This window comes from Dermochelys coriacea, chromosome 2, assembly GCF_009764565.3.
Source record: "Dermochelys coriacea isolate rDerCor1 chromosome 2, rDerCor1.pri.v4, whole genome shotgun sequence".
Taxonomy (NCBI): Eukaryota; Metazoa; Chordata; order Testudines; family Dermochelyidae; genus Dermochelys; species Dermochelys coriacea.
Window position 1 is genome coordinate 75,177,759 of NC_050069.1, and position 28,000 is coordinate 75,205,758.

At 41.6% G+C, this 28,000-nt stretch overlaps 2 protein-coding genes and 1 long non-coding RNA gene across 8 annotated transcripts in view; 2 read left to right on the top strand and 1 right to left on the bottom strand.

The window, feature by feature from the left end:
* The first annotated feature begins 1,052 nt into the window (after nucleotides 1-1,052).
* LOC122458697 lies at nucleotides 1,053-10,354 on the top strand. Its single transcript, XR_006278857.1, has 3 exons — nucleotides 1,053-1,272; nucleotides 1,955-2,075; nucleotides 9,700-10,354. It is a non-coding gene; the product is annotated as an uncharacterized LOC122458697 (long non-coding RNA).
* LOC119850476 (DNA replication licensing factor mcm4) lies at nucleotides 4,110-27,169 on the bottom strand. 3 transcript variants are annotated; one of them, XM_043507892.1, is made up of 17 exons: nucleotides 26,950-27,169; nucleotides 25,927-26,025; nucleotides 24,291-24,455; nucleotides 23,616-23,779; nucleotides 23,431-23,529; nucleotides 21,160-21,255; nucleotides 20,979-21,074; nucleotides 19,228-19,366; nucleotides 18,526-18,746; nucleotides 17,726-17,846; nucleotides 16,151-16,410; nucleotides 11,691-12,056; nucleotides 11,103-11,230; nucleotides 9,301-9,508; nucleotides 7,857-8,085; nucleotides 7,325-7,458; nucleotides 4,110-6,244 (listed from the first exon to the last, which is right to left on the bottom strand). In XM_043507892.1, the coding sequence occupies exons 2-17, from the start codon at nucleotides 25,994-25,996 to the stop codon at nucleotides 6,152-6,154; spliced, it is 2,589 nt and encodes an 862-aa protein (XP_043363827.1). In that variant the 5' UTR covers nucleotides 25,997-26,025; nucleotides 26,950-27,169; the 3' UTR covers nucleotides 4,110-6,151. The 3 variants fall into 3 exon arrangements, with proteins under 3 accessions (XP_043363827.1, XP_038244449.1, XP_043363826.1); XM_038388521.2 differs by lacking the exon at nucleotides 26,950-27,169 and adding an exon at nucleotides 26,744-26,878; XM_043507891.1 differs by lacking the exon at nucleotides 26,950-27,169 and adding an exon at nucleotides 26,311-26,434.
* Nucleotides 27,085-28,000, top strand: part of PRKDC (protein kinase, DNA-activated, catalytic subunit) — a 159,669-nt gene continuing 158,753 nt past the window's right edge. For all 4 annotated transcript variants that reach the window (XM_038388511.2, XM_038388512.2, XM_043507884.1 and 1 more), the window contains exon 1: nucleotides 27,085-27,256. In XM_038388511.2, coding sequence (XP_038244439.1) covers nucleotides 27,085-27,256 — 172 coding nt within the window. The remainder of the gene's footprint in view (nucleotides 27,257-28,000) is intronic.

The following is a 28,000-nucleotide window of genomic DNA, read 5'->3' on the forward strand; positions in this document are numbered from 1 at the left end:
TAGTACTTTCATAGAATATCAGGGTTGGAAGGGACCTCAGGAGGTCATCTAGTCCAACCCTCTGCTCAAAGCAGGACCAATCCCCAATTTTTACCCCAGATCCCTAAATGGCCCTGTCAAAGATTGAACTCACAACCCTGGGTTTAGCAGACCAATGCTCAAACCACTGAGTGGGGGAAACTAGAGCAGCTGGCTGGCTGGCTGTGGGGAAGCCTGAGCATGGCTCCTGGCTGGCTACTGGGACTAAGCATGTAGTTACTGGCAGGGACCAGGGAAGTGAGGAAGGACCTTCTGGATGGTTGCTGGATTCAACTAAGACAGGCTATGGGGAAGTGGCCCAGGGAAATGTAGAGCAGCAATTGGTAAAGGGATGCAGCTCAAGGCTGCTGTACTTAAAGAGTAACTGGGTTGGGACCTGGAGCAGTGAGCAGGATTGGGTCCCCCACCAGCCCCTGGGTGGAAGTGGCTATGGTTTTAGGAAGGGAATTAGGAGTGTGGCACCCCAGGGAAAGGAGTTGCACTACCAGGACTGAGTCAGTGGGGAGCTATGGTCAGCGAACTGAGTTCAAGAGGAGTGGTTCAGCTGAGGTCACTGAGGACTCAAATGAAGGCAAAGAGTCTCCAGGGAGGAGGCCTTGGGGGCGCTGCTCCACTCAGAGCAGGAACCTTTGCAGGACTGAGCCCAGGAAAGGCTACAGAGAAGGACACGCCCAACTGAGGGTGCTATGATGGGCTATTTTAGAAGACTGAGCCAAGCGAGGGCTGCAGAACTTTCTGGATTGCGTACCCTGGACGGGGGGTTTTATTTTGCACATGGACAGAGAATGACTTGGCCGAAGGGCTGAGTGATCAGAGACCAACCTGACAAGTACAGTGGCCAATAGGGGGGTACTGTGAGTAGAGGAAAAACTGCAGGCATGCACACAGTCAACCAGGGTGCTTGCAAGAGATGAATGCACCCATTACAGAGATTAGATGTTTATATAAACAAGAATATCCAGGTTATAATAGTTACAAAACAAAGAGTTTAGAAAGGATGTAAACCCTCATGCCTCAGTGCTAGCTGGTATCAACAGGAGGGTTAGCAGAAACTTTTCCTGTGAACAGGTTAACTCTCTACTGCAGGTTTTCTTGCACCACATATGAAGCATCTGGTGCTGGCCATGAGTGGTAACAGGATTCTTGATAAGATGGCCCATTGTTTTTGATCAAGGATGGTAATTCCTGTGAGTAAACTGTACAGCGTATCTGTGTTCAGGAGCTTGCACTGAGGTAGTTACGCTGATGTAAATTGCACTAGTAGTTTCATTGACCTTAGTTCTGTTACGCACTGATGATTCAAGGAATTTACTCTAAAGATGTGACATTCTTCACAAAGCAGGTTACAAATGTATTAAGATATCTACAAGTGTGACCCTCCCTGACAGCAAAGCTTTAAAATGGTTGTAAAATTCCCCAATGCCTTATATTAGGAAAGTTTCTCTGTATTATACAGCATGTATTTTTTCCTTTGGACATTTCTCAACCATCTGTTACTTGGGAATAACCATGGGCAGTTTGTGAGATGTGACTGGATCACAACTATTGATGTGGCACATCTCAGAGCCATGTGAATCATAGTTGATTCTAGTGGATTAGCATCTGTGGAAATATAGTCTGGCCAGAGACAGTATTTTTTAGAACAATATTAGCACAGCATCATTAAATAAAGGGGATCCTGTCACAGATTTTTAGTACTGGCCTAACTTTTCCTGAAACACTGTGCATTGTGCCAGAAATAACCCCCTACTATTGATTTTTGTCATAGGAGAGCTCAGAGACCCCAAACAGCATAAGGGACTATATTGTACTGGCCATACAAACATCTACTGAAGGAAATGCAGGGGCTGATAAAGCAATCTTACAATCTGTGTGTATTTAACCATTCCTTTTGTGTGTTGTTGTTGTGTGTGAGATGAATCAAAGTTAGCAACAGGCTTGGTATAAGTTGTATCTTACACCATACATTCTGTAAAGTAATAATCCTTAATGAGAGCTGGTGAGCACCTCCATATTTACAGCAGTTTGTACTATAGGTGAATACATTATTTCTTTAATCATAAGTAAACCACTTACAATGTGTTATGAACTAGTTCTATTTTAGGATGACTTATCTATGTGGTCTTTACTCTTGCAAAGTCAGAAACATCTGCAAAATGGTTTTTTAATCCATGCTGCTGTATACAGGTGGCAAACCCCTTGAATTACCGGCCACCATGGCAGCTGTGGGATTATGAAAACACCTGTTTTGACTGACTACATGACAAGATAAGAAAGCAAAAATACTGTGGAATGTATGGTCAAATCTCCCTGCACAGCTAATTTGTATGCAGTGCCTCTTTTCAGCACTAACCTTAAGTGTCACAAGGCCTTCTGAGAAGTTAATGTGGAATCCCACATGATTTCCACAGCCATGCATCTGGGGGCTTTGTGAAGATGGTTTGCCTGGGACCTTAATCTTTATATTAGTTTTGTTATGGGGGATATGGGGAGTAAGGCACTTGGCTCTCACTTAAGATCTAGTCCTATTACTAGTGAAGTCAGTAACAAAACTACCATTGACTTCAGTAGTGCAGGAGCAAGTCGGTGCCTATTGTAGATCTAATATAGTTGTACAGTGGAACAAATACTACAGGCATCAAAATTAGAAACTAGCAATGAACTGAAGTCATTTTTTTTCACCTAAACTACTTTGTTGTTCCATCCCTCCTGACTTTTCTGATCTTATGATACAATGCTTATTTGCATTAGTTCCCCATTTATCCCCTTTTGTGAAAGCATTACATTCCAGGAGAGTGGAAATTTGTGCTGTCCCATTCCACTTTAACTGCAGCTTTTCTCCCTTTAGTACTAAGGCAATGTAACTGCCAATCCTACGTCCTCTAATGGACATGTGGAAAGTATCTTTAACATTTGTCTTCTATCCTTACTACTTTATACATAAAGGAGCCTGAATAAGGGTTTCTTGCTTATTATTGATATTAGGAATGTCAGATCTTGGACACAAAGAGACTGCTCTCATTGCTGTGCATTGCATTCCATTCCCCATTTACAGATAGGTTTAATCACGCACATGGAAGGGTAGCATAAAGACATCTTAATAAATTGGAGTGAACATTGGATTAATTGAAAACATAAACACTATTCCTTTATGGAGACTTCACATGAACAGGTTTCAGAATGGTAGCCGTGTTAGTCTGTATTAGCAAAAACAACAAGGAGTCTTTGTGGCACCTAATTCCCAAATAAATTTGTTAGGCTCCAAGGTGCCACAACAACTCCATGTTGTTTTCACATGAACAGAAATTCTCAATCTGTTTGAGCAAGCATTTGTGAAGATATTTATGCCTTTCTCTTCCCAGTTTTTCCCTTTCTACTGTATATTTTAAGATTGATGTTTGTGATGGGAAAGTATTAATTCATATAGGGAAGGATCTAATCCTATAATCAGAACCTTCAGTTATGAACAGATTTCAAATACAATTCTAAAATGTTTCCATAATTGACCTAGTTACTACTGTGGGATTTGGGAGATGCTCACCCATCTGTTTGTGTTCACATTCGAATAAATCTGGTACTTATGTGTATGACCACGTAGAAACTGTAAGAACCACCTCATAGTAGCATGCAGTGATCTGGAAATTTATTGCCCCACTCAAGAGAATTTTCAATTTGCTTCCTTCACAGAACAGTCACTTGAGCAAAAGCGTAAGAGTCAAATGAGCGGGAAGCTGCTACCTCTAAAGATATTCTCTGCAACAGTAAGGCTTAGAGAGGAATTATTTTTAGGATAATACATTGATTCTGAATGTTGTGAAGATGAAAGCATAGGCTGAAGATCTAGAAAAGGTTTCTGACAGCTGGATTAGGCTCCAGCTTAATTTCCCAAAGGAAGTACTATAAGCTTTACTTGTTACTTTTGTCCCGTTTCAAAAATATCAGAAAATAGAGAGTGGGGAAATGCTGCTGAAGTGAAAGGGAGCTGAAGTCTAAGAGCAGGAAAACACCACATGATTAACTGGTGTTTTGTATTTATTTCAGGGAAAGAAACTTGCCTGGCAGAGTGTTTTAGAGGCAAGTTTCAACATGCATTTTAAATTTGCTGTAGGTAAAAAGTAGCTTTAGATTGTAAGCAGATGGAGCCTGTTATTTCTGTATAATTCTTTCTGTCCTTGAAGACTGATCTTTACTTTAGGGATTTCTCCTCCTATAGCAGTAACTGGGTGTGTTCTGTTTTAATTCAAGTTTTATACAAAACAGCTTTTCATTATTCCTCCTTCCTGGAGAAACCTTATAGAGGAATTGCCATTGGACCAGTCATCAATTTAGTTCTACATCCTCTCTGATCAAGACCAGTACCAGCTGCTTAAAGGAAAAGAGCAAGAAAACACGTTGTGGACAACGTGAAATAAACATAGAAGTTTCTTCTCAACACTTATGAATCACAGGTTGGTTTGTGGTCTGAAGAATAAAGTTTAACATCTTTATGCCCCCACCCCTTTTTAAAATTTTTTTTATGCATATTACTATCTTATCTTAGTAAGCTCTTGGCCTCTGCCCTCATAAAATATTCGACAAGTTAGTAACACCCATTTCTGAATCCTCTCTATGCTGTATTGTTTGAGAGGGTGAACCAGAACTGAACTCAGTATTCCAAATATGGTGTACGATGACTTCAATGAGTTGACATTTTTGGTAGTATTTTCTATTCTATTTCTTATGCAGCCTATCCCCTTGTTCAGTTTGACTGCTGCTCCACAGAAACCAGAATTTTTTCATTGAACTAGCCCTAAAGATGCCCACAGTTTTCTTCAGTGGTTAATTTAGAACCCAGCTGCCTGCATAAATTTCACATTATTCCTTCTAACACATTCCCAGGCATATGTCAGCATTAGTTTGTGTGTGCCTGGCTTAAGTGTTACTGCTGACTAACAGTTGTCCTTTACAAGTTCTGTCCTCCTTGCTATTTACCCCCTTTTCAATAACTTAGTACTGCAGAACACTAGAATACCCTGCTTAAATTTTTTTACTGTACTGAATGTTGACAAATTCAGTACAGTAGGATTAAATGATCAGTTTCTAAAGTATTGAACTTTATTCATATTTAGCTTGTTTTCAGTTTTCTAGAGAAACTTTCGTGTTCAAATACTCCTGATCTCATTTACATGTAGGGAAGCTGTGCATAATCTGAAACAGTGAGAACTGACCTTGTGCTCTGAGAGTAAATGAGGAGCATAATTAAATAGCTAAAGGCTTTCTACATCTATAAAATGTCTGTAGTAATAGCGTTATGCCTACATGCTGCATCCTCTGATTTACATTCCCACCGCAATAGAAGAGAGAAAATGACCCAGAAGACAGTCTGAGTTGTCCTATGAATTATAAATCTTACAGTAATATAGGTTTACTATAGGAAAATGACCTAATGTGAAGCTTGGATTTCATTGTAGCTTGTTATGATAAAAGTTTAAGTTCCAAGCAGAAAGACATCTTCGAACAGCAATTACAAACATTGATAGGAGGAAGAGAGAGAGCAGTAATCTGAGGGAAAAGGAAAAATGGTTACTTTGTTCTTTTAAACTGCAAGAAAATAAAATGAAGTCTGTTTGCAGTTGCTGAACACTGGGTTGAAGCGTTCACCAAGATTTAGCTTCACTTTTTGTAATGCATAGAAAGGAAATAAATTATAATGCCAATGGATTTTAATTTCCAAAAGTCACAAGCACTAATCTCTCTGTAGTAAAAATACTAAAGCATAATATGCACTGATTTAAGCTGCATTTATGTCAAAAAGCAGTGGTTCAAGATGAATTTTGACATTTGGGCTTTAAAATGCATAAAATTTGTTAGCTTGTTCTACCAAGCACTTTATTGAAAATACACATCACACTGAAATGTTAGTAACCCATTTTGTTCAAACAAATATTGCTGTTCAATTGCAGCTTTTTGCAGTCCTTCAGAATCTAGTTATTTACAGTGCTGACAGTGGTGTTCATCAACAGGTCACCATCATGAGTTTTGCCACAGTGAACAATATTCTTAAACATGATGCAGATCTCAAGGGACGTACTTGGAAAAAACAGTAAAACTCTGCTGTTAAGCTAGCATTTCATTAAAGCAATCTAACAGTCTTTCCAGTAACAGTCAAGAAGTCATCATCAGCCAAGGCACGAAGTGCTTCTTCAAACATTTCTTTAGTGACAGCCTTAAAGAAAAGAGAAAAGCTTGAGAACATATACAAAAGGCTACGTTACAAAGCCCCTAAACAAAAAATCATGGGATTCTGCTAGTCTCACCAAACTTCCATGTCAAGTTTGCCAGGTTTTAGGTAAAAGTTGTCTTTTTAAGCTGTGAAATTCATCCTAGAATGCAACATTTAAAGTGGGTTCTTTCTGGCTTGTGCATCCTCAATGGTAATAAGAGATTCTGCGATCATGGCTTATGATTTTGTTGAGGTGCAAACCAGAATAGACACCTACAGCTGACAAGAATCATCAGCTTATTTTTGTCAGCAAGACAAGCATGTAAGTAATCAAGATCTCTTCTATTCCACAGGTGGCACTTATAGCTATGAAAGAAACAACTGAAACCAGAATTAAGCTAATTAAGCTAGTTAATCAGTAACACCTGATGACCAACTGACTAACAGGCTAATCTTATGCCTACTGATATATCAAGTGGACAGCAAGTAAATAGATTCATAGATTCCAAGGCCAGAAGGATCCACTGTAAACACTGATTACCTGTATAACAAATGGCATACATACAATTTCTAGAGTGTATCTTTTAGAAAAACATCCAACCTTGATTTAAAAATTGTTCAGCTTCCATTAGATCGTATTATAGCTTTCTCTGCTAGATTGAAGAGCCCATACTTAGTATTTATTCCCCATGTAGATACTTAGACTACAATTAACTTACCCCTTAGCCTTTTCTTTGTTAAGCTTAATAGACTGAAGTCCAAGTATCACTTTAAGGCGTGTTTTCTAATCCTTTAATCATTCTCAGGGGTCTTCTCTGAACCCTCTTTAATTTATCAACATCCTTCTTGAACTGTGGGCACCAGAACTGGACAAGTATTCCAGCAGCAGTTGCACCAGTGCCAAATACAGAGATAAAATAACCTCTCCACTGTTACTCGAGATTTCCATTTAGTTTTCCTATTCAACTGAGATTACAACTATAATCGGTTCTGAGGACCCTGCTGAGTACACAGAAGATCCCCCAGGAGATGGAAAAGTTTTTTTTAAAATCAAAGTAGTATACATAGAAAGCAGAAACTTACTGCATCAGACTGTGCACGGAGATCATCAAAAAGCTGTTGGTATTTTAGAGCTGGTGTTTTACCCTTTGCCTGGATAAGCTTCTTCAAGGCTTGAGCCAGCTCCTCCTTACGTTTACGGGCTGTGGCACTTATCCCTTGGAAAAAAAATACAGAAAAGTTACAAAAGGATATAATATTGACTGTGATTTCTGCTTTAAATATGAGAATGTCAACATTAGAAACTAAATTTCTTTGTAGCCGAAAGAGGGCTAACAATATAGGCTGCTGTATCAACTGTTCACTTTAGGTATTAGCCATGTTTGGGGAAAGTTTTGCAGATTTCAAACATAGTTTCAATTCAAAATCAGATTGCATTGTAAAATGAATATACTAACTTTGAAACTACATCCAGGTTTGACATTACTCAATATCCAATATGAAGCATTTACAAATCCACAAACCAATCACTGAAGATATCACCAAATTGAAATAGCATACAGTTTGCTCAAGCCAGACCCATTAGATACTAATTTATCCTTATGTGAACACAAACCTGTAGTGAGAATGGATATGTCCACAATGCCAGTTCTTGGATCAGTAGCAGACTGTTTCAGAGCTTCCCGATGGAGTCGTTTTGCTTCTTCAACATCAATTGTTTCAACCTTGTTGGAAAAACGTACTTTAGCATGAGCTTCTGCCAGACGGATCAAAGACTCAAGCTGTCTGGGATATGCAGAAACCATTCCTCTACCACTGCCAATCTTTCTCATGTCCACATAAGCCTGAAGGAGAAGGAAGAGGGGAATGTTTTATTTATGAATAATTCACAGATGTATTATGTAGGAAGTATCCAGACTCCTCCTTTCAGAGGATTATCAGCCTGGGGGGAAAAAAAATCCCAATAGCGTGTAGCCCCTTAAATATAAATGCCATATACATCTTCACTATTTCCCTTGCCATGACTGACATCCACCACAGCTAGTAGGTCTCTCCTTGTGCTTGATCCTGTAACAAAGCCATAATAAATTGGCCAGATTATTCCTGCAACCTTACACAGTATCTTTGGGTATCACTGTATTAAATTCATGAATGTTAAACTCTTCCAGAGAAGTTTCACTCCCAGTGGTGATTTACATAGATTGAGTCAGGCTCTGTTATCCAGAAAACAAAGAAAGGGCTTTGGTATAAAAGGATGAGCACGACTCATGACCTTCGTTTTGATTCAGCAAATGGACATAACTAGCTGCCCAAGGGAGGCCCCACCGCTTTGTGGAAAGGTGGAAAGGAGGTGGGCCCCATCAGCCTCCTCATTTGGAAAATTAGTGACCTTTAGTGGCGATTTAAATCTGTTCATTGTTTCTGTTTTCTCTATAATGCTTTTGCCCTGTGGATAAATGTTTGCTTGGAAGAGCTGTGGGATGACTGGTAAAAATCACTATTATTGTCCTCAGAGAAAGCAATGCACATGGGCTGGCCTTTAAGTAGATTGGCTTGCTGGGGATATCACAGTGGATGGCAGGGAGCTGTGCAGCCTTAATATCCCTTGTCAGAAGGGTCCCTATACAGAGACAGGTGATGGCTGGAGACTTGACTGGGCATTTCCAGAGTGAATCATGGAGGGGGGAAATACAGGTGCAGTTGCCATGAAACGGAGTTATTAATGTTAAATCTGGTCTCAAACCACAAAAGAATATGTGGAATGCTAAAGCCTATCACTACTATCTATACAGGTATATCTACACAAAAGCATGAAAAAGTTCTACTGAAATTATGGGATGGCCCTGTAAAAGTATGGGAAACCTGCTCAGGGACAGACTGGTTAGCACAGGATGACCTCTATGCAGGATTAAAAGGAAGGAGAGTAGTCAATACAGAATATAGATTTTAAAAAGATTTCAAGAGCTAATAAAGGAAATGGTGTACACAGTTCTGGTACATCTTATCCCCCCCTTCTTTTTAAATCACGTACTTTAAATTTCACATCCACAACTTTTTACCTCAATAAGGGCCTGACTTGCTTCTTCACTTAGTCTAGGATTAACATAGCTACGAGCATATGCAATGTAATCCCTCAATACTGCCATGTCCATGTACTCTTCTTCCACCTGCTCTTCACTTTGGTAGTACAGCGCAACCAAGTGGTGAGCAAGACGTCTGTCGTAGGCTTCATCTCGCGGGTCCAACATTAGAAAGATCAGATCAAATCTGCAAGGAATAAAGATTCAATATTTAGTGCATAAACTTTTTCCACTATTTACATTACTTGGTTTCATAATTTTGATCAACCAAGTGGAAGCTGTGTGAAATCTAAAATCTGACATTTTATTAGTTACATCACGAGTACCGGATACTCTCAGGATGTAAAAAAGGAGGAAAAAAAATGATTTAGCTTTCAGTCTATAGAGTTGAGTATTTGAAGGCAGAATGTTTTCAGAGGGCTTCCAACCAGGGAATTTTCTCCCATCATTCGCCTAAGAATGTCTGAAGGCTGGGACCTACAAGGCATAGCGTAAACTTCATTTATACAAGCTTCTGCCTGATGAGGTGATAGAGTCTACATACGCTTCCAGTTTGATCTTGAGGGGGAATGTATTTACATGTATTACATGAAGTTTGTCTACTTATTGTATTGAATAATTCCTGGGTGCAACTGTATTCTGAGGAGGATGCGATGGGCATATTTTTAGTCAGATTTCAAAAGACGACAACTACCTGTAATTTATTAAATTAATGGAATTAGACACTCAATCATCCATAGTTACTTATTTTCTACACTGCCTAAGAGAGTTCTAGGTGCCTCATGGTATGAGGTATGGTACATATTTTGAGAGGTTAAAAATCTTAATTTATCATCAATAGGCTCAGGCCTATAAAAGACAGAAAACAGGGTGACACTTGACATAAGAATACAAACCATACACTTGTATACCATTACATTTGGCTTCCTGATTTGTAAAGCATGCAATGGCTGAAAGGCTAATATTTATACTCTTCTGAAGTTGTGATCCCTCTATCATTGTTCATTAAACACTTACTCCAGCTACTAATACAGCTTGATAGGAAGAAAAGGCAAGTCAGGATATGTCTACACTGGAGCTGAGGTGTAACCTCCAACTTGGGTAGACATACCTAGGTTAGCTCCGAGTTAGTGCTATAAAAAAAGGCAGTGTTGCTGCCTTGGCAGAACTGGCTAGCTGCCCGAGTATGCACTTAAGAGTTTCAGATGGGATCATGCTTGGAGCACCTATCCTGTTCCACTGATGTGGCTACACTTCTATTTTTAGCATTGTGGCTTGATGACCATTACAGCAGGTGTATCTACTTGAGTTCGAAATTACACTACACCTCCAGAGTAGACATGTCCTTTGAACTAAATGTAAAATACTCGAGATTTGAAAATCCCAGTGCCTGTGCAGTGACAGAATCTTGAAGCAAGCAAAACAATGGACACAACAAAACCTTAGAGACACTGCCGAATCCCATTATTCAATACCAAGCAATATACGCTAGAAACGGTCAGCCATTTACAGTCCTCTGCTACAGTATTAGTGAAGAACATTACTTTTAAAGTAAATTTAGAAAAAAACCTTTCGCTTTCTACATTGCAAATGTCACCCCCAATCAACATGTTCCTGCACATGCATGCACGCGCACACACAAACACTCTCTCTCTCTATACACCCCCCCCATACCATATACATACATACACACACACACACACACACACACACACAGGGGTAGAAAGTTGTTTTGTAAAAACTAAGCATGCAGCATGAAAACATAAGTCTAATTGTAATACCTGGATAACAATGTATGAGGAAGTTGGATGTTTTCAATAGTAGTTTTCTTTGGATTCCACTGCGACTCTATAGGGTTAGCAGCTGCTAGGACAGAGGTGCGAGCATTCAGTTGGCAAATAATTCCAGCCTGTCAAAAGGAAACACATTTGAGAGCAAACAATCTTTCCTAGTGGAAGGAAGATTCCAGCAGCTATGTTAAGAGTCCAAAAACTTGCTTATTCTAACAAGAAAGCCTTTAAAGAATTAACTCTTGCTGGGTTCACCAAAAATGCTTTATAAAAAGGGTTCTCTAGATCAAGAGAAACCACCTCATTACAAAAGCTTGGGTACAAAATAGAACAAGGTTATCTGGAAGGAGTATTACATGCAGTGTGCAGCCATATATGCTGAGTCTGCAACACGTTGAATGTTGTCACTGAAATACAGCTCCAACATCTATACTGTCATTCAACTCTGAGGTTTTAAGTGACCCAGTTCTGTGAATAGTCTTATCTCCAATTTCTATGTTACCTGTTCAATTATCTCATTTAATCATCTAACAGATATTAACCTGGGTAGCATGGTACAATGCTGAGCTAGGGTCTTACCTTGGCAATAGAAAGAGTCTGTTGTTCCATTACTTCATGCAGTACTGATCTTGTGCTTTCATTCATTTTATCAAATTCATCAATGCAGCAAATGCCATTATCACTGAGAACCAGAGCACCTGTCTGCAGAACCAGCTGCCTTGTCTCTGGGTCTTTCATTACATATGCAGTGAGGCCAACTGCACTAGAGCCCTTCCCAGATGTGTACTGGCCTCTAGGAACCAGGTTGTAGACATATTGAAGCAGCTGTGATTTACTAGTGCCAGGATCACCACATAGAAGAATGTTGATCTCAGCACGAAAATTGCCTCTTCCGGTATGACTGAAATCTTTTCTTGATCCCCCAAACAGCTGAAGCAGAATGCCCTATAAAAATAAGAATTTTTCCAAATCAGACACCAAAGATCTTGATAATTACATGAGCCAATCTCTGATCGAATGAACTGAAATGTCAAATGAAAATGTGTTCTGTTAATAATTTCAGATAATGTAAAGCTGGAGTACTGGTTTCTGTCAAGTATCACTAGAAAGGGTCAGGAGTTCTAGCTTTATCACTACAATGATTTCCAGGTCGTATCTGCTTAATTAAATTAAAATTTTTAAATTCAACTCTGCGAAGTCAATTTTGAATTTAAACATTGAGCTAGGTTCTTTCTGGATCTCTTATCATCAAAGACCCTACTGTTGGTGTGATGCTGTGTAAAAGAAAGGTGACCAAGTTTACACTAAGGTACTGTCACTGATGTATCACACCTGTTGCACAATTGTGATAAATCTTGTACATACGTCATGGTAAGGTATCATTGGAAAAGTTATAGTCTGCTAACTAGGATTATCCTGTGTATATGCATGTATCATCATTGTATATGAAGTTATGAAACTTAACTGTGTGTTTCAGAGTAGCAGCCGTGTTAGTCTGTATTCGCAAAAAGAAAAGGAGTACTTGTGGCACCTTAGAGACTAACAAATTTATTAGAGCATAAGCTTTCGTGAGCTACAGCTCACTTCATCGGATGCATTTGGTGGAAAAAACAGAGGAGAGATTTATATACACACACACAGAGAACATGAAACAATGGGTTTATCATACACACTGTAAGGAGAGTGATCACTTAAGATAAGCCATCACCAACAGCGGGGGGGGGGGGGGGGGGAGAGTTTGTATCTCAGACCTGTTGTGTTTCTGGGTAACACCCCCTAGACAGATTTACATCAAGGCTAGCCAGCCTGCTTGATGGCCCATTAAGGAGAATCAGCTCTGCAGCACCTAGGCAATGAATGCCTCATGACTCAGCAAGGCACATGTGACCCAGGACTCCCTGTTTGTACTAGTAACATTCCATGCACATGTAGAGTTACCATATTTAAAGTTCCCAAAAAGAGGACAGGGGGAGAGAAGAGCTGGAGGTACTCATGGGGGGGGAGGGAGGGAGATGTTACTCCCTGTCATGGTGGCTGGCACTAGCGCAGGACTAAAGGACAGCCATCAGTCATGACCTCCCTGAGGGACTCCCTTCCCAGTGCCAGGGCCTGGGTGGGTGGGATCCAGCAGCTATGGCTGCAAGGAGATGGACCAATCAATCAGGAAGCAGACCAATCGGGGCTCTTTCTGAGCTACAGCATCTGCTCTGCAAAAATCCAGGACATATAGTAATCCTATTTGTGACCCAGGGCTCCACATCTGTGCCAGTAACTTTCCATGCACGTGTGCTGTGGGTATAAATTGCAGACTGTGACATCAATCTTGGTCTTCATTCCTGCTCCACATATCTGGGCTATGATTTCTAAGAAAGGGAAGCTTTGAATAAGAGGACTGATGACCCTCAATCCTTTTGGGTGATCTAGAGAGACTTACTGCAAAACTAACAGATTTAACATCACTGCTAATATCTTGATCTACAAACTCTGAAATCAACTGTAATGTATAACAGTAGTTTTCAACCAGGAGTCCAGGGCCCCCATAAGGGGCCTCGAGCAGGTTTCAGGAGGGCCTCCAAGCAGGGCCAGTATTAGACTCGCTGGGAACCAGGGCAGAACACCTTAGCCCCACTGCATGGGATTGAAGCCTAGGGTCCTGAGTCCCGTCAGCCGGGATGAAGCCTGTGTAATGTTGCTTCATGGGAACCTCTGTGGCATGGGCCCCAGGCAGTTGCCCTGCTTGCTACTCACTAACGCCAGCCCTGGCTTTTATATGCAGAAGACCAGTTATTGTGACACAAGTGGGCCATGGAGTTTTTATAGCATGTTGGGGGGGGGGGGGCGCCTCGGAAAGAAAAAGGTTGAGAACCCCTGATGTACAAGATTCATTTTAACCGTTTAATAACTCTTCCTTTTTTATATTAATAAACCTTTAGTTTTTAGTTACTAAAGGATTGGCTACAAGCATAGTTTTGGGATAAGATCTGAACTATATATTGACCTGGGGTGTGTGGCTGGTTCTTTGGAACAGGGAAAACTTTAAATGTGGTGGTTTTGGTTTAATAACCTTTCATCCCTAAGTCCAATTGTAGTAACCAGGGGCTGGAGGGCCTAGGGGACTGTTGTGTGGCTCTCTGTGAACTAGTGTAGTGATACAAGAGCTCACTTTTGTTACTGGCTTGGTGATCTCTAATCATAGAATAAACCACCAGTTTTGGGTTATGTCTACCCTGAATTTGGCACACTTAGCTGTGACTCAAACTAGGTAGTTGAACAGTTGGAACTTAATTTGGTTGATGATGCACAAGTCAAAATAAAATACCATGCACTCCCTCTCCCACTAACAGAACAACAATGATTTTCATACAGCTACAGCTTCCGTCTTATTTCAAGTTTACCATTATATGTTATCAAGTATATAAAATATTACACTGATTCCCATTGTGACCCCAGCCATCGAGCAAAAGGCAGGTTGACAGCACTAATGTGCACAAAATGCTAAATTCCATGGGGAAGGATTTGAATTTATTTCCATTTTGTTGAAAGTGCAAATCTGGTTACTTTAAACCACCATGACATTATGTTACTCTGAGTGTCATTCACCAACATGTTTAAGAAAATAGTTGCTCTGACAAGTGTAAACTTTCTGTAACCAGAGATGCTAAAACTTTGAGTGCTATAAACTTTGAACTATTTCTAAACTTGTCCTTGGTACCATTCAACAGCTGATCTCAGGAGCAGTCCCTGCTGTTTCATGACGGTCAGAGCCTTAGATTCACCTTAGCTTTACATCAAAAAAAGTTGCACAAATCTGGAAAAAACAAAAAGTTACAGCCTGCTTATTTTAGGCGGGCCTGTATATCACAAAGCTTTTGACCAAATGTCCCTAAATTTCCACTACAAACTCTAACCTCAGTCCCTCTTATAGCATTTCCATGCACTTGGGTTTTAGACTAATTGAAAAATTAAAAATCAACTCCTTACTAGAGGGCTGTATCCAAGGAATCCCTAGATCAAATGACTCCAAACTTGCACTACTAACTGTGCCTCTGGTCCCGATGACATTAATTTTCAGCACAACTGGACCATGCATATGGATTTTAGAGCACTTTGAGATGGTGGCTCAAACTAGCAGCTTTGCCCTGAGAGCAAGCCTTCCAAAAAGGAGCTCCTTCAGAATGCGAGAATAATTAAAGTGAAAAACACATGTTCTCAAAAAGCTACTGAGGGCAGGAATTGAATGCATAGTAGTACCGGGGCACTGCTCGGGTTCAGTGGCCACAGCATGTCACCTGAGCCATCCAATTACTCTGACATCAGGGTAGCTGCAGAACACTCTAGCTTGTAACAGCTCCATTCTCGCTACATATACACAAATGACTTTTCTCTGGCTTGCCAGCATGGGCTCAAGCCACATTATAGATCCAATTTGTATCCTGAATAGTTTAAAATACTATTTCCCCAAAGGGGCAATGTGTGCCAGACCCTAGCTGAGATCAATGCCAAATGTGTTATATTCAATAGCAAAAACACCAAACTTAATTTTAGAAGTAACTTCCAAGAGGAGGATGCTTAGAGCTAAGAACTGGAAACATAAGTCCACCCAAAGCAAACTGAATAGCTTTCCATGCAAGTGCCTGTGTAGAATATTCAAAGTAAAATGAAGAAATCCTTGAATGAGCACAATTATCTATAACAATACAAATAGTACTGAAGAACAGATAGACTTATTTGGGATAGCTGATAAAAGGCTACTTACACGAGCATTTTTTTGGCTACCTGTTTACCTGAACCCCTGTCCCATTATCTAAAGATTTTTGATTTCCGAGACCCTCTGATAACTGAAACTTACTGTAAATAAAACTCAAAGTTTATTAGGGATGTACCAAACCCAATTTCAAATACACAAAGGCCTCTTATTTTTCTATATTTGAAAGACTCAATATAGAGTATCATTTCCAAAAGAACGCGTATATTTTAAATGGAGATGTGCATTTATACTATCTAGTCATGTTCCGGTAGACTTGTAAAATTTTGTTTACCTTTTTGATATCTTCATGTTCATAAATGCTTGGAGCCAGAGCCAAAGAAAGTCTTTCATAAATATCTGGTTTTCTGGAGAGCTCTTTCAGCATTTCCACACGTTCCTCTGCAAACATTTTCTGCTCAGTTTCTTCATCAACACCATGCAAACGTTTTGAATCGGTTTTACGGTAATGAATGACGTCAATGTGGGTTTTATAGACCGATTTTACATTGCTCACTCTTGGATTAACTCGAATAGGAACTGCTCTGTAGATACCTAAAAAACCCCCCCATAGAATTACAATGCAGATATAAAATCAAAAATAAGCTCAGCCCAAACGCTGGAAGTTGAAAGGACTTATCTACATTTTTACTTTTCACTTCAATTTTCAGATTGGTTCTACAGAATTAGCCACATCATGGAGCAGCAATTCTCTAGAAAGCTTTCCAAAAGTTGAAATGCTTTGACCAAGCTATGCTCCTCCTGATATCAATGTTACTTGTGCCCCTAACATTGAGGCCCTGATCCTGCAAATGCTTAAGCATGTGTTTACCTTTACTACCATGTCCAATGATTTCAGATGGGCTACTCATGGTAGTAAAGTTATGGCCTTAAGTGTTTGCAGGATCATGACCTAAAGTGCATTAGAAAATCCTAAAAGAGCCTAACTTTAGCTAGCTCTTGTAAAAAAAATAAAAATAAAAAAAATGTTGACCTGCACATATAAAACGTTGACAATTTTGTTTGTACACTGAAGGTCTAAATAACTTTTCAGTATTAAAATTGAAGCAATCTTGTTCTGAAGCAGCAATTATGCTAGTAAGAGAAAGTTTTTAATAAACTATTTTAATCTGACACTGCGAACAAGCACATGTAAATTTAAACATGAGTAGTACTATTTAAGTCTATGGGACTGTCCACATGAGCAAAGTTAGGTACCTGGTTAGGTGACTGCAGTATCAGGATCATAATTTTCCGTGTTTGGTCTATAGCAGTTTTGTAAAATTTAAATTAGACTAGTGACATTAAAGAAAGCACTTTTAGTTAATTCATTATAAATTCTAACCTAATGTTTCAAAAGTACAATTTTTAAATTAGTTTCAAAAAGCCTCAACCTAATTTAAATTGAGTTAATTTAAATCATTTCAACATGCTTCCTCATCTGTTCAAGAAATCAAAACCTGTCAGTACATGTAAGCTTTTGAAAAGCTGTTTCATGATAAAAATGCTTCTTTCCCTTTGAAGTATAGGTTAAGAGCTGTAATCATTAATTTTTAGAAATTTTATCATACAAACATATGGCAAAAAACACATGCACCCTTCTGTCTACACAGATAGTACCTATTGGCAGCTGTAGTTACACTATTGCTGATCTAAGAAAGGGGGAAATATTCAGAACTCTAACGGTATTTTACACCAAAACTAAGATATCACTATATAAATCAGATGGTGATTGAAAACTGTAGTGGGAATACTAATTATGATGTACTCAATTAATATTCAACAGACTCTATTCCAGACTGGACCACTTGGTTCAATGAAAAGAAGGGCACATATATTAGCCAGATGAAGTTAAGAAACTGCATTTTACCTGTAACATTAACTCTGTCGCCTGGCTGAACCTTATCAACAAGGTCGTTGTGAGCAAACAGCACCACAGTATGAGGTGTCTGACCAGCCGGCATATCTTCAGGAGACTCCTGTAGTTTGATCTGACAAAACAGATATTAAGGTTACTATTTCTAAACAGCAGAAACTTAATAAATTTAACTCATTTGTAAGAAAAGATTTTACAACTAAAGAAGTTGGGTATCTTCAAATGGATACTGTTACATATTAGAGTACACTAAAACACAAAACTTTTGAAGATTTCACAACATGGTGGAAAACCACTACTAATTTAGAATTCCCCAGTTAGAATACGCAATCAGAATTATGTAATCTAGTTGTAGAAATGAGAGAGTGCATCTAGTGATTATTATCTCACATTGGCTGAAGTATAACAAGCAAGATTTACAGACAGGGCTAACCTATCCCATATATGTCATATGACATTAGAACAGTCTCTGTATGGCAACCTTTATTCGGTAAGTGAACAAAAAACACTAATTGGCTTGATTAGCTTTTGGCACAAAAAACCACTCAACTCCCCTTCCAAATGGAGGATGGATAATCCTTCAATTTCTTTTCCCCCCCGAAATATTAAGTATTATTGCAAGCCTGTATTGCTTCATATGCTTACTTAAAGAGCTGTGAATTGTTTTGAAGTTCAATATAGTAAGTCCTAAGAAACAGACATTTTAATATGGTTAAGTTACTTTTTAAAGAAAAAGGCAACTATTAAGCAAGCAAAACTTTTCTATTTTACAACACCAAAACGAAGCAACATACCATCTGTTTGTCTGAAAACATGGACCGATTGTGAATTAGTGCCATACTGTGTGTTGTGTTACAGTTCTTGCATGTTGACGGTTCAGCAATCCGGCCGCGGTCAATTTCTACTCTTGTGGTGAAGGCACAAACCTGGCACTTGAAGAATGCTTCTTGCATCTCAGGAATCAACTGGGAGCTTCTGATCACCATACCACTGATGGTGATAAGTTGGTCAATGTCTACAGCATAGAAAGGGATACATGTGATTGGGTCATGCTTTTCATTTGCCATGTCTCAAAAGTTCACCCTAGACTTTAGTTTTTACAACTAAATGGAGATTTACAGTGCCCACACATGAGGTAGAGAATATTTTGTCTGAGACACAAAGAAAATAAAATTATATGAATAAAAATAAGCCATAGTTACATCAGAATTTTGACACAAGGGATATTATAAACCCTTACATTTCCAGGTACAAGACAGTCATTTACCAATAGAAGTTTGGAAAAAACCTACTTTGTGGGCAGGTTATTCAACGGTTGTCCATTACAGTGTTTTTTTGCACTTTCTTCTGCAACACATGTAGTGACTATGAGACTGAAAATACTGGCATAGATGGACCCGAAGTCTGATCTTTTTTAATCTGTGTTTTCCTAGTTGTTGAACAAATTTCATGCATCCTCAAGTTTCTTTTTACACATGGCAATCAAAATATCTTACCTTCAGGGTTCAGACTCCTCATATTCCTGGTCTTCAATGCATTATATGGTCTGACTTGAATCTGGTGTTCTAATATTGAGTCAGGGTAACGATCAAAAAAGATCTCATTAGCAGCCATGTCAAATGTTGGGATAACTTCCTGTTTAAAAGGAACAGATGCATGTATAAGAAAGCCTGGCATTAAGTAGTTAACACTTTTTACTCCCAAAATATTCAACTTTCTGACCCCCTTTGGTGCTAAGAGATAGGAATGACCACAGTTCTGTGGGCATTCCCCTACAGAGAGGGAATTGCCAGTTGGCTGTTTAAACCAGCTTTTTGTCCCCTTTGTACTGAAGGAGCAGTGCACACCTGATCTGGCCTTTGGATTCTTAGCTGTAGTGCAATTGCCCTACCTTTTTGGGTTTAGATAGAATTTTAATGATACCCTACATTACTTTGAAAGGCGTAACATATATGCATAAAAGGACAGCAAAAAAGGGGCCACGAAGAGTATGCCAAATATACATACATATGAACCATATGTATTGCATTACCATGTGACAATTTCACTAAATACAGCCTGTGACTTTTAGTCATCTTCCTTAATATTTAGGATTAATACACAATGCACACAGTAGGCTAAAAACCCCCACTAGCCTTTGGAGAGTAAGGTTTCTTATTTAATAAAGATTAGAATCTAAGCTTTCCTCTAAAGAAGTAGGTTGCTAACTCTTATGGTTGCAAAGACAAGGATACGGTGAAATGTCTGAATGTGCAGAAAGCTCCGTTGTTCTGCTGCTCAGAGTAGTAACTTTCTCAACCTACAACAGAGTGAAAACTGGCAGCAAACTTCTCTTCAGAATCCTGTGGGCACCAGTAAACCTGAGACGTAGTTTCATTCTATTGCTACGTAGGAAAGCTGTGAGCAGCAGCAGAATCAGACTCTGGAGCTATTCGCAGGCAGAGGAGGGACTCAAAAGAAAGGCAAGGAAAAGAATTGCAAAGGCAGCCCCATGGTTGCAGCTGTAGCTAGGTATATAACAGATTTAAGACAGGCACAGAAAGACTGATGAAGATCCAGTGACCATTACTTTGTCATTCTGGGATTCAGCCTTGAACTTATTGTCTTTTGAAGCTGCCTGCTCGCTCCACACACCTACATGGCAAAGAGAAATAAGCTGGAGCACTGAGCAGGATCCATGGACTACAAACTGGGAGGAATTCCAGCAAAATCCCCTTTGTCAACAAATTTGGAGAGTGGAATGGGTAAGCGTTCTGAGCTTCTCATGGGAATTTGCTTTGGACAGCACTCTCCCTGAGCTCTCTGGTATCCGTATGTGGTTCTGAAATGTCTGGTAAATATTTTAAGACCTTTATGTAATAAAATATATTTTATGCAGAAGTTTGTATACACAAATGTAATATTTCAGAGGAGCAGCCGTGTTAGTCTGTATTGGCAAAAAGAAAAGGAGTACTTGTGGCACCTTAGAGACTAACACATTTATTAGAGCATAAGCTTTCGTGAGCTACAGCTCACTTCATCGGATGCATTCAATGCATCCGTACTCCTTTTCTTTTTACAAATGTTATATTATCTTTCTAAATATTTATATAAGTGCTTGAGCACTGGGGTATGTAGCTATAAATACTGCTCCCTCATCGAGCGATAATCTAAAACAGTTACATACTAATTTATGCTTAAATAATGCAATTTAAAAAAAAACCAGAACTCAACTAGAAGAAAGCCTTTAAAAAAGGCCTGATGTTACCTGTGGATAGCAGATCAGCTGTCTGTATAGATTCGTGTCAAAAGATCTCAGGTGGTCACAGTTTACATTTAGAAATGGTTCCCCAACCATATTGATCTGCAAGATGTTTAAAAATGCCACATTAAATCACCAGCATTTAAGTCTGAAAAACAAGTTAGTTTTAGCTGTATTACAGTAGTACCTCCTCAAGTCGCTGCATATAGAGTGGTTCATTAAGATCCAAGCCAACGTTCTCTTCCTCTTTAGCCAATGGATCAATAAAACGCTGAAGAAATCTCTGAATATTGAGAATAAAATAAAATTTAAAAAAAAAAGTTATATTTAAGAGTGCCCAAAGGGACAAAGCTGTGATTTCACTGCTACACCATTCCTACACTGGATGACATTTTCCTGGCTCAAATCACCTTCAAAAATACTCTCTATATTGCAGGTATTCAAAAACTCCCAAAGGGTAGGGATACCCCTGATGCATCCCCCTACAGGATATTTCTCTCATGCACACTACAAGTTTCTTAATTCCAACAGTATATTTCAAATTTCACACAGTAAAGCATACCAATTACTTTGAAAAAGCCTTATTAGGCTATTATCCCTTTTTATCGAACTATTTTTTTATAAGTTAAAAGAACACTTTTGGGAACAGGATAACATGCTAAACATATTACTACTAAAAAAGTATATGACATTTTACTGAGGATTTTAACCTCTATTACATCCTAATGCCTACAAACCTTACTCCTGGACCAAAATCCCAACACTATATAGAGATTACTAACAGAATAAAAAGAGCTTTCCCAAAAAGTTTACAATCCAAGTAGAAGACAAGAGATAACAGATGGATACAGACGGACATAAAAAGAAACAGAGTACAGTACTGGCAAGCATGACAGGCAGTGGCCTTAGCACACTAGCAACCTAGCTGTTGTAAAGGTTTTTGTAGGCATCACAGAAAAGGAGAGCCTTAAGAGCTTTAGAGAAGGATAATAAGGTAGCTTTATAGATATTTACAGGGAACTCCTCCTAAGTGTAAAGGGCAGCATGGGAAAAAGCACAAAGATACTTATTTGAAAATTTAACAAATGGACGACAGAAGCGATCCAACTGGAAAAGAAAGTAGACTTTCTCAATAGTTAATAAGAGTTGATGAGTAAGGTGGGGATAAGCCATGACAGACCTTGAAAGTGAAGACCAAGTAGCTTATGCTCAATGCAGCAGAGAAGGGGGAGCCAGTGAAGACACGGAAAGAGAGGGGTGATCTGCTCAAAACAACATACTAGGAAAATATTTGTGGCAACATTCTGAACTGGCAGGGCAAGGTTTCATTTGTTAAGGCCAGAGAAAAGGCTGTTGCAGTAATCAAGACACAACAGGAGAGTTTTAGGCCAGGTCTACACTACAGACCTATACTGGTACAACTGCATTGCTCAGGAGTGTGAAAAATTCATGCCCGAGCAAGTTATTCCAGTCTAATCCCCTGTGTAGACAATGCTATGTCAACAGGAGATCTTCTCCCATCCATGTAGCTATTGCCTCTCAGGGAGGTGGATTAACCATGCTGACAGGAGAAGCTCTCCCGTTGGTATAGGAGCACCCCTACAGTATTTTAAGTGTAGACCTGTCCTTAGACGGATGGACAGAGAAGGCTGTATCTTAGAGAGGTTATGCAGGTTATGTTTTCTACATGAAAAAGAAACAAGGTAGCTGGGAGAATTTGAGGGGAAGATTAAGAGCTCTGTTTTAAATATGTTGATTTTGAACTCACAGCTAGACATCTACAAGGAGATGTCAGAGATATGAGCTGCAATTTTAGTTTCAACACAAAGACAAGTCTGAAGTAGAGAGAGGTACAGCTGAGTTTTCTACATAGAAGGGAGAGCTGAATTTGTGTTTGCAGATGAGATTACCCAGAGATAAGGTGGAGAGGGAGAAGAGAAGGGAACTCAGCACAGAACCATTTGGAACTCCTACAGAATGTTGGAGGGAGGATGAGGAGGATCATCTAAAGGACATGCTGAGGAAGCGATTAAAGAGGTAGAATGAGAATAGGCAAAGGACAGAAGCCAAAGGAGGATGAGACTTCAATAAGAGCATGGCTGACTGTGCTGAAGGCAGCTAACAGGTCAAGGAAAATGAGGATAGAGTATTAGTTCTGAGCTTTAGCTAGTAAATGGTCATTAGAGACTCTGGGAAAAGCAGTTTCATTGGAGCCAAGGGATGGAATCCAGACTGATGAGCTCTATGATGGAAATTAGAGGAAAGAAACTCCAGACAACAATTTTACTTTTTCTCCTCTTAAGAACACTATAAGAAAACATCAGTGTTCTTCAAACACCCTCAGATTGATCCTAAACATAACTCAATTCTGATATTTGCTAGAATCAAATACCGCACATAGAGAAAACAAATAAGCTTTTAATGAAAGAAACAGAGGTATCCACACTTGTTCACCTACCTGGAACTTTTCTTTGCATGAAGCTACATTAACATCTGTTCCCCATATCACAAGTTTTTGTCCAAGAGATTGTTCACTTGCCAATGCATCCTCTGCTGGCTGTGGGAAGGAAAAAGCCATCAATATGGATAATATGAATACATTTTAGAAAAAAATTACCAGCAAAATCTGAAACATCTACCTACCGCATCAGAATGCAAGTCCACCTGTCTGGCTTTGCGGGCAGATCCAAGATCTGGCCTCTGCCTGACTGGAGTTCCTCGCACACCACTCCTTGGAGTACCCTCCACTCTAGAGCTGGGAGTGCCATAGGTCAGAGGTGAACTAATATCAAAATCAAGTGGAATTGCTACAAAGAAAATGTTTAAATTATACTTCAAAATATTAATGAATACACTTTGCCCTAATCAAGTAAACAAGTTAGTGTTTGTCATCTGTCAGTGTGATGGCAGACTAGCAAAGTTTGTAAATCTTGTTAATTTTATAACTGTATTTTACAAGGCTGTACTAGCTATAGAATGTACTGTATGGATTAAAATGTATATTTCTCCAAGGCTGAAGGAGCACACTTTGCTAAAATAGCTTATTTTAAACACCAACAGTATTTTAAAATACTGTAGAGCTTAACAACAAGCTCACACTAAGGCCTACTGGGTGTATGTTTTATGCGCTAAAATCAATTAACTAACTTAAAAGCAAGCCACCAACTAACCTGTAATTGAAAACAATTCTGTTCATTCATTTTTTGTTTTTAAATTGACAGCTATGTAAAAGCCTACATTAAATCTTTCAGGATAGGCCATTTAATAGCCAACAGTACACAGATATCAGCTTTTTGCTCCTACTACTGACACCAATACCTGATTCCCGAAACTGAGGTGGGCTGGAAAACAGAACATCTTGAGCATTTGGGCTTTGCATGTCAACTGCTGGGGAAGTTGGCATTGGCTGTAGATCTCCTGTAGATGTGGAGTCATCCGTTCGACGTTTTTGTGAAGGAGGAGACTGAGCATCTTCAGTGCGTGCTGCAAGAAGATGAAAGCTGGTAAGTAGCTATTTCAGATATTAGCTGCAATGTTCTACACAGATTAATGCTGAAAGACCAAATCACAAAATAGATCATATGATAGAATAGCAGAGAACTTAGCTGATATAAAATTAAAAAGCAAAGTGCAATATTTTGTTGAAATTAAAATGAAGAGTATTTGTGAGATTCCAAAAGTGGAAAATAGCTTAAGACGGTTTAAAATAATGAATACTGTAATTCTAAATGCCTAAAAAATCAAAACTGCTATTACTAGTGCTATGAAAATCTAGCTCATATAGCGCTTTTTATGAGTAGACTCCTTTTTAAAGTGCTTTGAGAGCAATATTATTCCCATTTTCCAGCTGGGGAAACTGAGGCACAGAGCGGCAGAAGCTACCGATGAGAATCAACACTTTTCAAGTGCAGTGATAAGTTTCACGGATCACACCTGTAACACTTGTAAACTTGCCTCCGTTTCACTTTTACAAAGCAGCCTCTTGCACCAATGCATTGTTGAAGACTAAAGGCAGGTCCATATGACAAAGTTTTGTCAACATAGTTATGGCAGTGACAGATGTGAAAAAACATACCTCTACCTGACACAGCTATGCCAGCAAAAACCCACAGTTGTAGCAACAGCTTTGCTAACAGAAGAGTGTCACTGAAATGGGAAAGAATGCCCCACAATGAGCTGAGCTTACTACTGTACTGACATTACCTATGCTGATAGCACACTTCTTCCCACATACCTGTGCTGGAAAAGCCTTTGCAGTGCAGACAAGGCCATACAGAAAAAAAAAAGATTAGCCCAGAGACTAACAAAGTTAGTTTGCTTAAGTTATCATGCTCCTCTGAAAAGGATCTAAACCAATAATTTATTGCTTCCTGCACATCCAGATTTTTAAATTCATGCTTTAATAACAAAAAGCTGCTTTTACTGTTGTTCTTAAGGCATTAGCCCTGCAGAGCAAACACAGGTGAGAGTGAGCTAGACTCCATCTGTTCTTGGGCATCAGTTTAGGCCTAGACTACACTTAAAATGTAAGTGAACCTAGTCACTGCAGTCAGGGATGTGAAAAAGCCACACTCCTGAGTATACCTAGGAAGACCCAACCCTGGGTGTAGATGCTGGTAGGTGGGCAGCTCCTGTCACTTGGGGAAGTGGAGTTCCGACTGCCCCAGAAAACCGCTAACTCTCTCAGGGTAGGCTGTGCTCATGCTACGGGGTTACAGCAGCAGTAGCTACACCAGTACTGCATAGTCTCCGCACTGCGCACATACCCTTGCTAAGCGCCAAACAGAGAGCGGGGGGCTGCCCACATCCCCCACGCCGGGCATTGCTTGGCCTGCCCAGGCCTTCCCGGCCGGACGCTCATCTCCTAGTGGAGTTCGCAGGGCTGCGGCCGCAGTCAGCTGCCCCCCGCCCAATCCCGACGCACCTACGCCCGGCAGGGAAAAACTGCACTTACGAGTCGGCGGGTTGCTGCCCCGCCCGCGCTTGCTGCCGCGGCGGCTCGGCGTGGAGGCCGGCGAGGACATGACGCTGCTTTACCGGCTGCGGCTGCTCCCTGCGCGGGGGAGAGAGAAACTGAGGCAGCGCGACCCCCCGCCGGCCCGGAGCCCGCACCGAGCCCCCTCGCCCGCGCCCTGCACCGGGAGCAGGCAGCCCCGCTCTGCGCCGCCCCCCCGGCACCCGCTGCGAGCCGGGCCCTGAGACCACCGCGTTACCGCGAAGTAACGGCACAACACGGAGCCGCCCTCTTCAGCGCCGCGAGCCCCCTGCCGCCCGCCCCTCGATCCCCTTCGCGCGCAGATATCCGCGGGGGGACATGGCGGCGTCTCGCGCTCTTACCCCCACTTCTCTTCCGCAAGCACCTTCGGCCAGCCCGCGAACCCCGAGAAAATTCCGCGCCAGACCGGTCACGTGAGCGAGCTCGCGCGGGTTTTCCCGCCAATAGCCGCACGGCCGAGCCTAACTCGGCCCAGAAAGGGGGTCGGAACCTCCCATCTCGGTTCCGGGTACGGACGATCGCGCCTTAAAGGTTCTGTGAGCCTCTCTGCAGGGACAGAGCAGACTCTGACAGGAGCCCGATTCTCCCACAATACCGGGAATTCACCCACGTAGAGCCTACATCAGATTCGCACACAGGGTTCCCCCTCTCTCTCTGGTGAGACATGGTATCGCCCGAGTTTCGCGGCTCCGCTATTGAAAGCCTCTCGAGGCTGGTTGGGAGACTAGAGCGGTCCATTCTCATCGCGGGGGTGAGGGATTGTGCTAATAGCTACCTGATTTACACAAGACGGAGTTTTACAACCGCGGCAGTAACATCGAATGAAACCAGCCTCCTCGTTAGTGTTCCTGTGTCTCCGACCGGAGGCGGAGTAACGGACACCCCCGCGGCCGCAATGGTTTAGTCCAACCTTTCCTGTCCTCCTCCGCTCCCTCCTGTGCTGGGCCGGGTACTTGGCTCCGCCTGGGCAAGTGCAGTCACCCAGGCGCGTGCGTCTGTGCGATTGGTTCCGCCCAACAAAACGCCTATCTGGGGAAGGTCCTATCTCGCCGGCGGGATTGGTCTTGTCCTGGAAGGCCCTGTCGGGAGTTGGTTGCGCCCGGCGCCGCGGGCGCTATGGCTGCGGCTCTGCCCGTGTTCGGCGGCGGCGGCGGCATTCAGGGCTTCCTGCACCAGCTGTCCTGCGCGCTGCTGGACCCGGATCCCGGCACTGCCGCCCTGCGCGGCTACCACCTCATCCGCTGCGTGGGGGAGGCGTGCGTGACCAGCACCGGGGACGGCGCCCGCGGTGCGTGTGACCTGGGCGGCGGTAACGAGCGGGCCCGTGGGCGGTGCAGCCCCGCTGCCCGGGCCCTGGGCATGTTTGGGTGGGGCGCGCTCAGCCCTTCCCAGCCTGGGAAGGGCTGGCAGGCGCCCGGCCGGCGGGGACAGGGGAACCCCGCCCACGGCTGGCCCCCCTTGGGGAAGGGGGGGTTATGGCAGTGAGCCCCACTCGTTCCTTGGTCACTGTGCCCGTGGCTGGCGTGGCCTGTGCCCGTCCTAACGCAGCAGGACCCTGCAAAGGGGTTTTGGGGTGCCCTGTGGACCGGAGAAATGGGTCCCGGCCTGTGCATGGGGGCAGGGAACCCCCTCCTCGGTCCTAGTCGTCCTCGCCCAGTTAGCCTGCGAAACGCTCTCCAGAGCGCCGGCCCCCCCTGCCGCCCCAAACCTGACCCTCCGCTCTCAGTAGCCCCAGGGGAGCCCTGCCCCGGGGAGCTTCCTGTCTTTAAACCTGGAAAGACTAGGTGGGTGAGGAGTGGTAATTGTTGGAGGGGGGAGAGACGAGCTTTTCGGGCCTGACTTGCACAGTGCTGCACGCTCTGCACCCGGCTGTTCCGCCGGCAGCAGCTCACGCTTGTGAGGGAGGGACGCGGAATGCGAGCGAGCTGCTGCGCTGTGGGTACCAGGAACTCCCCCATCGCCAGGCCAGCTGGTGAGGGTTTTGGGTTACCATGCGGCGCCAGCTGAGCAGGTTCAGGTGCGGTTGGTTTGC

Excerpts from the sequence above, each read along its gene's own strand:
- LOC119850476 (XM_043507892.1), bottom strand. The coding sequence starts at position 25,996 with ATGTCCTCGCCGGCCTCCACGCCGAGCCGCCGCGGCAGCAAGCGCGGG. Across the intron at positions 17,847-18,525 it reads TGTTTTCAGACAAACAGATG|ATCAAACTACAGGAGTCTCC; the intron begins GTATGTTGCTTC and ends CTGTTTTGTCAG. Across the intron at positions 7,459-7,856 it reads CATATCCATTCTCACTACAG|GGATAAGTGCCACAGCCCGT; the intron begins GTTTGTGTTCAC and ends TTTTTTTCCAAG.